Below are 13,773 nucleotides of genomic sequence, written 5' to 3' on the forward strand. Positions count from 1 at the left end.
CACAGAGTAAATAAACAAAAATAGTGTCATCTTATAACGAACATTAGTGAGGACCAATTAAATTATATGAAGACAGGTTGAAAATGGGTGAAGTCTAAGTCAGCCATCCCACCCATGCATGACCCAAAATTGCATTATAAAAGAAAATGATTTTAATATTGCATCATATGCTAAGATAAAGCTCTACTGTTCCTATCTTTTAGCTCTAATCTTTCATTTATATTTATATTTATTTTTTGTTTAATATATGAACTGATAGCCTATCTGACTTTGTATATTAATTTAACAATGTTGTTGTTGTTTTTAAGTTACCCTGTTTCTGCTGTTTTCTGTTTTCTGGACAGTTCCTGATGATTCCAGTGAGAATATCTTCAACTCCTGAAAAAAAAGAAAAAACAAGATTACGATCAAACAATCGTCCTTATAGCCTAATAAACGTGATCATGATGATGATCACATTTAGAGCATGCTGCTGCCTGCTTATGAAGGATAGTGCAATCTTAAAACTCAAGCCCAACAATTTATACTCCGTAGTACGACGGTGTCGCTTGCCCAAAAGATGGGGATCCACAACCACAAGCCTTCTTTTTGTGCGATGCTATTTAAGCTTAAAACGGCTAAACAAAATATACATACATCCTACCTCTGTTCAAGACGTCCTCGAGTCCCACAGTCTGACTGTCTTCAGTCTTCACTCAACTCACAGAGAACTAACTCACTCACTCCGCGTGTTTCTCCTGTTCACAACATGAGCTGTTGTTGCACTTTTACAAAACCCTCCGGCGAGGAAGAGGAAGAGGAGCGAAACGAAACGTGCAACGTTTGCGTGGGAGGAAATATAGAGGTGAAGAGTTCCTCTGGCGCGAAAAGAGCCACCTGCTGCACATCCACGATGAGAGAGAGAGAGAGAGAGAGAGAGAGAGAGAGAGAGAGAGAGAGAGAGAGAGAGAGAGGTTTTTTGATTAATTGAATACTTTATCAGTTTGCAAATAGTAAGTACAGTGGTACGATTATACAATGGTGCTAAGGGATAACACAAAAAGCCCTGAGGGCTTAATGTCTCCGCCAGGCCGAAAGTCATGGCCGACAGTATGTGTCGCACCCTGTCTATCTGTCCATCCGTCCATCCGTGTGTCCAACAGCTAATCTCCGGCAGAGGGACCTTGGCTTGATCACAGCCAAACACACACACTCCCTGAATGCCAGAGCAGAACGTCTGCCCTCAATTTTTCACATGGGCCTGTTATAGCGCCACCAGGAGGCCAATTTTTACCAAACACATTTTTGACATTATTCCTACAGATTTTATCCAAACATCACGTAAATCGGTGAACAGTATCTCTATAGTCATTAAACAAAACTGGTCTTTCAGATTTTTCATATTCCATCCTGATTGGCTAAGATTGGCTTCCAAAGTTTGCAGGAGTACTCCGTTTTGAACAAAATGCCTCAAATCATGAACACAGCGTGCGATTTCCGTGATAGCCACTAGGCTCAAGAAGAAATGCCACTTAAAATGTTTCAAATCAGCCTCATGGTGGCGCTATAATAGGACAATTTGTGTTTTTACCTATAACTGCACCAATCGGTGCATCACATCACACAAATCAGTACACATTTTCTCTATAGTCAAATGATCAAGACGGATCCGTTAGATTTTTCATATTCCAGCCTGATTGGCGAATTCCGAAACATTGCTGGCCCACAGTAACCTACCTGACCTGGCGGAGACCTGTGCTCCAAGGAGCACTTTTTCTAGTTTACATTGTGGTCCTGTGTATTCAATTCATCGAGACATGTAAAAACATACAATACACAATAACATACAAGACATCAGAATGGGCCGCCAACTAATGCTATTAGTGGGTGGTTTAAACCAATGACATGAGATATCCCATCACAATTACCGATATATCCAATTCTCTACTTTGCAGTGAGGATGACAAATATTTTATTAACTTTTTTGTGTTTTTAATTATGAACATCCCAAGTCATTTTATTTAGACCTTGAGAGGAGAGAGAGAGAGAGAGAGAGAGAGAGAGAGAGAGAGAGAGAGAGAGAGAGAGAGAGAGAGAGAGAGAGAGAGAGGTGCAAACTGCAAAGATGCACACATTGCTATGACAACATGCCTCAATACTCTTGGCTCAGGGTCTGATGCTAACTACTCAGGGGACATATGTATTTGTAACCTTTAGAACCCTACTTCCCACTCTCACACCCACACATGTAGTTGTTCACTACGCTTTGTGTGTTTACAAAAGTTGCATGAATGTGGATGGATCTACCATGGGATGGAATGCCATATTGTATTCATATTCATTGTATTTGGTGTAGGTAGGCTAAATTGGTTGATGGTGGTCTGAGGAAGGTCTAGCTCAAAATGTCACCTGTGGTGTTAATACAATAATCACTTGTGGAGCAATCCAGCACCTTATTCTTTATCTTGGATGTGTATGCTTTAGTTAGATTTTTTTGTGAAAATAGGCCTACACAACACTCTTTTTTTTTTTTTACAGTGAAATGACAAAACTGTTCCATTGTTTCTCCCTCGATTTGATTATTACACAGAAAATGTTTTACTCCTCCAATGTGTATGTTTCTTTATAAAGCCTACAATAAGCATGAGGAAATAACATATCATAAGCTCTACAATTCATAGGTAAAATTGCCATCTAAAATATCCTGAAACTAATCAGGTAGGCTACTTTTCTTCAAACCACATGCTTTTGTTCTGTTTTTCTTCTGACGATACAGTATCATCATCTTCATCATGATCATCATCATGCTGAAATAAAGGAAGTTCAAGTTCCCCAATATTCAGAGAATGTGGCATTCAGATCTAAAAGTCCCTCCTGGTCATAAACTGACGACTAAAGGAAACATTTTGAAATGCACTGCACAAGCTACAGTGTAGCCTTTCAGCAAGGCCAAGATGGACACACTGACTAATGGCCATAAATCCCACATTGAGTCTACCAGTCTACTGCACATTCAATTAGCATTTTTTTCCTTCTAATCATTCAACCACTTCTACAGCCATTGTGTTAAAATGCAACAAACAAGAATCTGAGGCTATGGACCAACTACTGGTTCCAATCTGGTGAAGTGATAGGAGAGCAGATTGCATTGCCATGGCAACACAATTATGCTGCCATAGCGTGGGAGGCATGGATCATGTATGATCCATGTTTAGATATGGTGTAATTACTCACTCGCCTGAAGAAGAAAAAATAACACATATCTATTGTCCTGTGTGTAGACTTGATTATTTGGTGTGAAATTGCGGCAATTGTGGTGTGTTAATCCCATGAATACAATTTCTACCACCACCATTGTTAATGTCACAAATGAATGAGTTAGATAGTGTATGAAGGTCATTTTGGCACTTTGTTCTTTGAAGTTTTAGTCAAATATTCTATTCCCTTTTAATTTTCCTAAATATATAGCCGATCTACAGCCGATCTATTCTACGTTCACATCGTGTGGCATCGCAACGCGTTGTGAGCTTGTAGATTGGCTATTTCTGCAATTTGTCATACGTTTACAGGGTGCTTAACACTATAAATCACAGAAACTGGCCATAATTACAAACTATAGTTATGTATGTGTTAAAAACTACTGTATAACACTACTGTTGTACACACTATACAGGGTGTTGAATGGGCCTGGTCAAGTCTAAAGATATCCATCAGTTACCTAGCAACAGGCAACATGTTATTCTTGAGGTAGTGGTGAAAACTGACTATTCTATTTTACAGTAGAATGGGCAATGGCTCAAAGGTGTGCGTAACCGCTTTACTACACACAGGACAAAAAAACTCCTAACATGGCGCTGTGGTGACCAGGCAAGTGGAATGGAGCATGCTTCCCTCAATCGTGATCCAAAATGACCTAATAGACCTTGTACACATACATATACACACCCACATACTCTCTTGCATAGGCCTACCACCCCCCGACATATACACACAAACACGCACGCACGCACTCACACACTCTGTGTTCCTCGCTCAGTCTCTCTCTCTCACACACACACACACACACACACACACACACACACACACACACACACACACACACACACACACACACACACACACACACACACACACACACACACACACACACACACACACACACACACACACACACACACACAAAAGGTGTCCTCATCAATTATTTCTCAAAGATATTAGCTCAGCATCACACTAAATCGACCCACCCCCCATGATGTCATCATAGGACAAGTCATATGTTAAGAACTCTAAAGGAAAAACTGCATTGCACGGCAAGTTAAAAGAAAAACACCTGGCAATGGTCATCAGCAACTGGCATCTACCCACTAGTGCTGCAAATCAAACCTCTGATCAGCCTGATGAGTAATTACATTATGCCTAATGTATGCACTTGATGAAAATGGTAACAGATGAGATGAAGATCGATAGTGATTATTGTAAACAGCTCAGATGGACTCAAAAAATACGTTTTAGGATAATGTGAAGTGATTTGTCATTGAATACCGTTGTTCACGATTCAGATTAGTAGTTACTTTCTAACGCTATTAGTAAAACAGCTTTAGAAACTCATATCAAAGTTCTTATTGACTCAATGCTCACATCCAAAGTTGCTTTTCAAAATTAGCAATAGGCCAATTCTTGTCAAAAGCCTCTGCTCCACTGTACATCAGGTGCCGTTTGATCCCCATATCCTCCAAAAAAGCTGGGCAGTTTGTTTTAAATTAAAGAATCATCCCTGTACCAAAATGCCTAAGCAAACGCAGAAAGGTCAGGGAATAGATTTTCTGCTTTCAAATGTCATCTGATTATTTAATATCTGGCAACACTAGGCTATTTGAATGCAAAAAAGGACGAGGAAAGATATACAAAATATACTTATCCATCAAACTATCAATACCATAAGGACATTGTACATACAGTGGAAAGAGAAAGTTTCAGTTTGATCTCTTAATGTATGAGAACTTTCAGATAGTATTTTGTGATGTTCTCAACCGGTATATTATGCACATGTATAGGCTTTAGTGAGGTGGCCATACAACCCAACCCATGCCATTATATATAAGGGGAGACGTGGATAAATCCGTTGAGAAATTTCATTAAGCATTTGAATGTTTTTATTGCAAAATGCTACACTGTATCATTAATTTCATCTAAAAGAATATCTTTTATTTAAAAAAAAAATAAAAAAAGATTTCTTAAAAAAAACAATCCCTGTTTTGTAGAAAAATGCATTACTGTTGACAACAATGTGTTTTACTGTCATACTAGCAACAATAATGAGAAAATACCACTTTTCTGAATCATGGGTGTTGTTATGAAGCATTTCAATTATTTTACACTTTGATTTGGTGATCATCTCCCGACTGAAAGGATTCTATAAAAGCAACTACAAAACCCACACATCATGGTACCATTAGTATAACATACAAAAAGGCAAAAATGTTAGCTAACATTTTTAAGATTACAGTATAATTCAATAAATGAAGCATTCTGTATAATAATGCATGTCAGAAGCAGTAATGTTTCCGGCCATGCAAATATATACAGGTAATAGGTAACGGAGTAGATAAAGGGTTGGTATCACCTTGAGGCTGCCATAAAGAAATGAATTCTCTCCATGGTATTTAGGAAGGACAAAGTACTTGACTACATCAAGATATTGACATGAACTTATGGAATGTTACTGTTTATTTTTAGCATGAGAAGTACACAGTTGACTGAGATCTACAATCTAAACCCATCTGTATTAAGGTGACCAAAATGCACCTGTAGATTAACAGACCAAAATGTAAGCAAAGCAAAACATTATTGGTCCGTATGTTTGGGCTGTGTAGAAAGGTTGACCATGCTCAGTGACACGCACGTTCAACTCGTTACTCTAATAATGTTGGATTGCCCAGTGTTAAACTAGTGATTTGTTTGCATCAAAACAGCAAAATCATCCAAAGCACACAAGCTACCAACTTTCACTATTCATGCCCAAGAAAGAAGGCACTTGGGAGATATAATAAAAAATTGTCACCCCCAAAATAGTAGAGTCCAGCATGGACCATATAGTTCATAAGCGATAACACCTAGTGTGTTGTAGTGTAGTGTGGCTTAGGATTTTACAAAAAAGTCCAAAATGTAAATCGCACCAGGCAAATGGTGAATGCAGGTCAGCATTGTCAAGCACCAACTGTACAGCTAATGTTAAGGAGCTAAACTTCCAGATATCCATGAGAGAAACATAAGTGAAAGGATTCAGTATTCATACAAACAAAGAATCATAATAATGTCAACTGTCTTACTGTCATATGGTTTGTAGTACAATCAAGTATATGTAGTGTTGTGCACTATAGAATACACACGCAGAATGATAAACACTACTTAACATTGATCTCTCTTCTACAGTTCCTTGGCATTGTCCTTTGGCTTTTAGAAAAATAAGAATATAAACTTGACGAAAACATTAATTATTTCTTTTTTTTTGCCGATGGGTTCCCAGATTGAAGCCTAATAGACAAAGTACTGCTCAAGACTGTGTTGTCCCACATTTTATCACCAAAGGCCATCTATTGCCTTGCTCTGTTTGTTCCTTTTTAATTTGTGCAGCACTTCGGTCAACTACGGTTGTTTCTAAGTATGCTACTGTATATAAATAAAGCTTGATTGATTGATTGATTGATTTTTAACCCACGAAACAAATTATCATCTGTTAAGAAAGACTATTATTGCCCCCAGAGGTTGTTGAAATCTGCACACATCATGCAGTGTGGAATTAGATCACATAAGTTGAGGAATAACTGATTTTACGCACCTGTATGTTGTGTGTGTGTGTGTGTGTGTGTGTGTGTGTGTGTGTGTGTGTGTGTGTGTGTGTGTGTGTGTGTGTGTGTGTGTGTGTGTGTGTGTCTCCCCTTCCATCTGCACTGGACCTGACATTGTAGGATGTGAATGGCTTGGAATACAGAAGGAAGGGGGAAAGCAAGCGGACATTCTCTTTCATACAGAACGGAACAGTAATAATGTGGGGGAAAAAAAAACAATATCAAATGGTGGCAGTCTTTGTACACAGCAGTCCTTGGTTATTGTACGAGTAGGTTTCATGGAAAGGTCCTGTTGTTGTTTGGAGCTGTTACATCATGGAATGTCTGACAGCTTCCTCCAGTGACTTCCTGGTTACCAGTAGCCGTACCACCTCCTCGTTCTTCTTTGTTAGTCTTTTTCGAGCCTGATCATGGGTCACCATGGTCATATCCCAGCCATTCACCTGGGAAAGAGTCATTGAAAAAGAAAGATGTTGGTCATTATGTGTCCAAGCTTGCTTTATTAGAACATTACTTGCATCCACACACCCTTTTAACCACTTAAACCCTCTATACTATAGTAAACTAATACTGTGCTTGGTCCGCTATTTTTTCTGTCTAATCTACACCAAATCTCTTCGCTGAAAATTGACAATCTACAAGTGCACAACGCATCGCATATGAGCTTTCGCCGATTGTTCCCCCAAGAATAGGGTTGCTAGGGTTCAAGTGGTTAATGCTAGGTAGGCCAAAAAAAAACATCTGAAAAAGACCAACTCCAAGCATGAATACTGAATAGTAAAGAATTATCCACATGATCTCATTTGGACATTTTCATTTAGATTGATTAAAACTCTAGCCTTTCTGTGAACTGTGATGGGGTACAGTTAGAGCTGCTTCAATCAACATACTTCAACTGAACTGTATACATAGTGCCATCTTGTGGCGATTAAATGTAGGGCTGAAACTATTTTCTTAGCGATGTTCTACCGATTGATTTTCTATCGATTACTTTTCCGCTCAATCGAATAATGGATCAATTTTTGAAATATACATCAATGAATCAATGCAAAGAAATAATAACTTAAAAAGAGTAGTTCACTTTCTATCAATTACACACCCCATGAAGCCTTGAATTCATGGAGATTTTCTTGTTAGAAAATACATCTTTTTTTGGCATGAACTAATATTCACTGGAATCTGAAACATATTCTTTTTTATAGTCGATTAAATGAATTAATTCAATTGCACCACTAATAACATTTGTCAATGAACAAGCATGATTGCATACATACCTGCATTATTTTGTCCCCCATCATCAATCCTGCCACCTCTGCTGGTCCTCCTTGCGACACTCTGGTTACATAGATCCCCTATGGGGTCACATAGATCACTCTGGTTACATAGATCCCCTATGGGGTCACATAGATCAGAGGTTTCCTTAATGTTTTCATGTCATAGACTCTTAAATTGACTCTCATTAGGCCATGGATCCCCATTACAAATGATTCTGTCCTAAAGACCCTGATGTGAAAAGATGCTTTGGTTGAATTAGTGGTGATAGTGTGAAACATACTGTTAGAATAGTAACTTATACATACACGCCAGTGGTCCAGGCCACTTATACATATTTCTAAGTTAAATGAATTAGTTAATTTAACCACTTAAGGATATATATGTTACAGTATGATTGGAAAACCAATCAGATTGAAAAAGGAGTGCTCGTTTTCTTCGAGTTCACCTCGCACCCATCATTCGCAACGCTCGGCGACTCCCTCGCCTACGCTCGCTCGCCGGTGCCTCTCGTGGCTCAAGTCACCTTCAGCCTCCGTCGGTGAAAAGAAGTGCACCTCTTTCAATCTAACTGGTTTTCCAATCATACTGTGACATATACATGTTTGAATGTTCGCCCCCAGAATAAGGACACTAGAGGACCCCCAGAAGCTACCCTGGGGGTCACAGGACACCACTTTGAAAACCAGACCCTGAATCTAAACCTGAAATGTTTGCCATGAAGGCCATGACAACTGAATTTCCTCCACAGGTTAAAGGTCTATCTATTTATCCATCTATCCATCTAGGAAACACACACAAAAGAATGTAAAATCAAAATGAGAAAGTGAAATCTATTTAGCAATATTGTGGTGTATTATGTATTATTTCTGCTACAAGGGTTAGGACTAATGTGCATCCCCAGACTATCCGACCGTTACTTTCACTCGATGTCACAGTTCCCATAATGTCTAATTTGTACTCTGTTGCCGGTGTTCAGCGCAGAAAGACATAGCAGATCTACCAGTTCACAACACCACTCAACGCAACATGTTATGAGCTTGTAGATCACAGGACACCGTTGTTTGACTAAGTATAAATCAGGCTTAAATGGTGGTTTGAGAATTCAATGTAATTCCTCAGGACACACACACAACTTAATAGACAGCAAACAGAATGCAATGCATCAATTACCGTAATAAAACACCTAAAACCTTCAAAGTTCTATAAACAAAGCTATATTGACTTGGGTAGGAATGGAGATTTCATAATTTGTTTAAACATATCACGGATAATATTGTCCCCCTTTACTTATACCTGGTATATATATATGCTGGTATATGAGCTGAATACATGACTATTGCTCCACAAACACAATTTAGACATAACAGAGGCTCTTATCCAGAGTGTTTTACAACATGACGTCAATGCAATGCTATGACATCAGCTAACAATAATGTTCAGGCTTTTTCCAACAGACTAGGCTGAGGAAGGCTCTGCTGAAACACGTTTGTATGCTGCCTGTGCTTCATTAAATAAAGGCCATTTTTGAGAGTGCTGCTGCTGATTCTTCTGTTTTGTTCCCCAACTTCCCCACTTATACACTCTCTGTCTGAATATTGCTTTACTTCCACTGCCATCAATGAGTATATTTTCAGGGAAGAAACTAAACTGTGAAAAAAGGGAAATGCATGACTTAACATCTGCAAAATCACATTCTTGAATACAGCGTAGCATTTTTGGTAATGTCTGATATATGAACGGCATTGAGCCAGATACATTGTTTTCTAATTATATTTACATTTTTAACAACTAGAGTGAGAGATGTTTTTGATCCATGACATGTACAATTCAGAACAAGAAGACTCTAGACAAGGCCAGTTCCATGGACATACAAGCATACAGACACAAGCACAAGCACACGCACAAAGCCCTCCCTCTCACCTTGTCAGTCTTGTCCTCAGAGAAGGGGTTCTGTCCGGGGTCCTGGTCAATCCCTCCTCCGATACTAAAGCCTAGGATCAGGTGATCTCCCTGCCTGAGTTTCTGGATCTCAATCCGTTGCTGTTTGACAGAGAGCATTTTTATTCCTCACTAACCGAGCAGAGATACCCAACTTAAAGGCATTGCCAGTGCATTGATTGTAATCGAGTATTGTAACATAAAGCCATGAGCCATGGTCAACACGCTTAGATTAACTAAGTTATTTTGATCTCACACTTGTAAGTCACTCTGGACTAGTCTTAAGTCCAAGGCTAAATGCCCTAATTGTAAATTGTTGTAACCACGGGTAATACATAATAACTCTGTTGACCTGTCAGCTAACCCAACATATATAATTTGCAACTCTTTTCCCTGAAACTATATTGTTCATGAAGCGTATGCTCATCTCTAGTGTCTATAATGGAATCAATCCCCCAAGTCAAACTCATCACTAGGCATCATTTCTCTTGTAAGAATGTTGTTCTCCCTCCATTACAGTCCACTCACTGAGAGAGACAGTGCTCTTTTATCACTTCAACCATGTCTTCTGACTTCCACTGGCAGCTGCTGTCTCTCTAAACCAGACGGATGAAGGGCTGTGACAGCAGGACTCCTCACAACACTCCTCAACACAAACACTGCCTCTGTGTGTGATGGTGAATAACTATAGTCTCTCTCTCTCTCTCTCTCTCTCTCTCTCTCTCTCTCTCTCTCTCTCTCTCTCTCTCTCTCTCTCTCTCTCTCTCTCTCTCTCTCTCTCTCTCTCTCTCTCTCTCTCTCTCTCTCTCTCTCTCTCTCTCTCTCTCTCTCTCTCTCTCTCTCTCTCTCTCTCTCTCTCTCTCTCTCTCTCTCTCTCTCTCTCTCTCTCTCTCTCTCTCTCTCTCTCTCTCTCTCTCTCTCTCTCTCTCTCTCTCTCTCTCTCTCTCTCTCTCTCTGGGTTGTGGCAGATCTGGAGAGCTCTGCAAAGTGTGAGTCAGTCAGTGGGTCATTCATTGTAGACTTCCTGGCAATCTTACTGTATGTTCTGCCACACTAACCTATTTTCTATTCCTGAGTCAGTGTTGGGTAGTAATACTAGTATAGTCTCACGAGGCCAAATGCTACTATACCACTCATTTTTGTATCACTCTCACATCTCTTAACACCAAGAAAGCATTTGATAGTACCTCCGCCTTGATTATCAATAAACACATTTTAGTGTATAAACAAACAAATGTGCCCAAGGATCATGTTAGCTGACTGGTATACATTCACATAGCAGCTATAGGTCTAGCGTTAACTAGACCTAAAACACCACGCCTACTGTACTAGCCCTGAGACAACATGACAGTCATGGATGAACTTCAACATGTTGTTTGCACTTTCCCCATTTACGGCCCGTACATCTACATAAACGTTCAGATTCCAAATATAAAGTGCTTACCCTATGGCCACGGATGTTACAATGCTGTTTTGCCGTATTGTTCAATAAAAAGCATTTTCTCATAGCCTTAAAAAGGTGTCAGAGTGCAATATACCTCCCAACCGCTAGGGCCAGGAGGTTGAAAGATGGAGAAAATGGCCACCAATCGGATTAAAAAGCTTTTTATTGAACAATACGGAAGATACGAGTACCTCTGAAGGCCCGAACATAATTGTAACATCCGTGGCCATGGGGTAAGCGTGCACTTTATATATGGAATCTGAACGTTTATGTAGATGTGGCTCGTAAATGGACAAAGTGCAAACTCCAGGTTGAAGTTGAGCCATGACTGTCATGAATCTCATGATATGACAGTTATGTTTCAGGGCTAAGCGTTACCTAGCCCTAAAACACCTGAGTGCTGTGTGGACTCCAATGGTTTGCATGGGAAATTCTGGAATTGCCTTTGTTTAACATTTAAGTCTCACAAGAAAGCTACATGTCTTATTCATCTATTGTTTGGTTTGCCTGAAACTACCGACGTTGTCCGACATGAAAGTTCGATTGATTGGCAACGGATTCTAGCTACAACAACAAACCTTTATGTTTCCTCTAGCTGGTAAAATAAAACGTATTAACTCGGCCATCACTAGGTAAATAATGTTGCTTATTATTGATTAGAGGGTCCAGGCCTCAGACTGAACAATGGATCCCCTGCTGAATGAAACGTCCCAAACTTACCACAACAGCAGTCACCGGCTGTCCGGGGATGAACGTCGACATGGCCTCGGATCCTGAATACATTATAACGTGAATTAAAAAAAGTAAATACTAACTATTGTTGTTATGTGTTTGTTTATTTATTTATTAATTAAACCGAACACAAGGTATAGCGAGAGGACGACAACTTCCTGGATCATTCCATGAGTACTAACAACTGCTTCTGGCATGGAATAAGGAAAGCCGTGTTGCCGGGTTCTGTGAGAGAAATAAGCAACCAGGTCTAGGAAAACAAGATAAAAAGAAGCAACTTAGGCCACACATGAGCAGTGAGCACTATGCATCGGCTATTTGAAAATAGTAGCTCTATCGCGACGCGTTGTGTGCTTGTATATCTGCTATTTTCAAATTCATTTGGAATATTTTAACAACGCAAATCTTGTATGGCACAAAATATTTTCAGATGTGGGGGTCTGTGGACAAATCAAATGCATATTACTTTGGGGGTCCTTGACATGGAAATGTTTGAGAACCACTGGTTTAAACGACATTTGGAAACAAGCCCAAAAAAACCGCAACCACCATTATTTACATGCAACTTTACAGAAGAATAAGTCCAAAGTAACTTATAATAAGCCGACATGGCAACACTGGGGAAAGGCTTTGCAGATGATGTCACTTCACCTTCCCTGGGTTAGGGTGCGCGCGTTGTGGGACACGGCGCAGCCAAGAAGGGCGGTGTCTGTCTTCGGTTTGATCTGCAGCACGCGTTAAGACGCGACCACTCCACCCATGTGTGGTGCTTTCACTAATAAATGGAGCGCTTCTTTAAGACATCATGCATCCCCATGTCCTGGCATGGGACAGGGTGGGGCTGCATTACTCCAGCCCATAAATGGGCAGCTGGCCCATCTGCAACAACTGTTCAGTGGTGGAAAAGGTACTCAACTCAAATGTTTAAGTATCAATTACTGCAATGTAGATTATACTCTGTTAAAAGTAGCCTACTGAAAACTGGAAATACCCCAGTAAAGTAAACAAAATACCTCAAAATTGGACTTAAGTACAGTACTTGAGTAAATGTACTTAGTTACTTTACAACACTGGTTGACCCCATTTCGTAATGCAAGGATTATCTTGCCTGACACATAAGATGACATATAGACTTCTGTGATCTTAGATCATCCAGAAAAATCAAGTCATCAAATAACAGTTAAACATACACGGCCACTAGATGACAGTCTCTTACACAAAATGTGCCTGATAAATACAAGAAACAGTGAGGACCAATCTGGTGTTTTTCTTTGTCATTTTTTTGAATACATCATTTTTTTAAAGTATATTTTTGATACTTGTCTATTCTGTGACGTACAGTTGTTGGTTGTCAAGCAATTAGGCCTACTATGGTTGGACTTGGTAAGTCTACAGTACACATTATAAAACCATAGGCACATAGTGACTGTCAGAGATAAAACTGTCTGTCCCCCATCTGTCTATGATGATAATGTGAGAATAGATCAGCCTTACAGAAAAAGGAACATTTCCATGGACACTAGCTACTTTTCCAGTATCAGCTCATCTCAACTGCAT

The 13,773-nt window shown here is 39.6% G+C and overlaps 1 protein-coding gene across 1 annotated transcript; it reads right to left on the bottom strand.

Annotated features, from left to right (window-relative positions):
- Positions 1 to 6,895: 6,895 nt before the first annotated feature.
- On the bottom strand, positions 6,896 to 12,416 carry tax1bp3 (Tax1 (human T-cell leukemia virus type I) binding protein 3). The gene is made up of 4 exons (XM_084066378.1): positions 12,205 to 12,416; positions 10,023 to 10,142; positions 8,102 to 8,179; positions 6,896 to 7,270 (listed from the first exon to the last, which is right to left on the bottom strand). The coding sequence occupies exons 1-4, from the start codon at positions 12,265 to 12,267 to the stop codon at positions 7,136 to 7,138; spliced, it is 396 nt and encodes a 131-aa protein (XP_083922504.1). The 5' UTR covers positions 12,268 to 12,416; the 3' UTR covers positions 6,896 to 7,135.
- Between the last annotated feature and the right edge of the window lie 1,357 nt (positions 12,417 to 13,773).

The sequence above is a fragment of the Gymnoscopelus microlampas genome (assembly GCF_963454915.1).
Source record: "Gymnoscopelus microlampas genome assembly, chromosome: 9".
NCBI lineage: Eukaryota > Metazoa > Chordata > Actinopteri > Myctophiformes > Myctophidae > Gymnoscopelus > Gymnoscopelus microlampas.

Bases quoted from the DNA above. Each gene is read 5' to 3' on its own strand.
- tax1bp3 (XM_084066378.1), bottom strand. From the start codon at position 12,267: ATGTATTCAGGATCCGAGGCCATGTCGACGTTCATCCCCGGACAGCCG. The intron at 8,180-10,022 runs GTGAGAGGGAGG...GTGACCCCATAG, and splicing joins CTGAGGACAAGACTGACAAG to GGGATCTATGTAACCAGAGT. The intron at 7,271-8,101 runs GTATGTATGCAA...ACTCTTTCCCAG, and splicing joins TGGGGGACAAAATAATGCAG to GTGAATGGCTGGGATATGAC.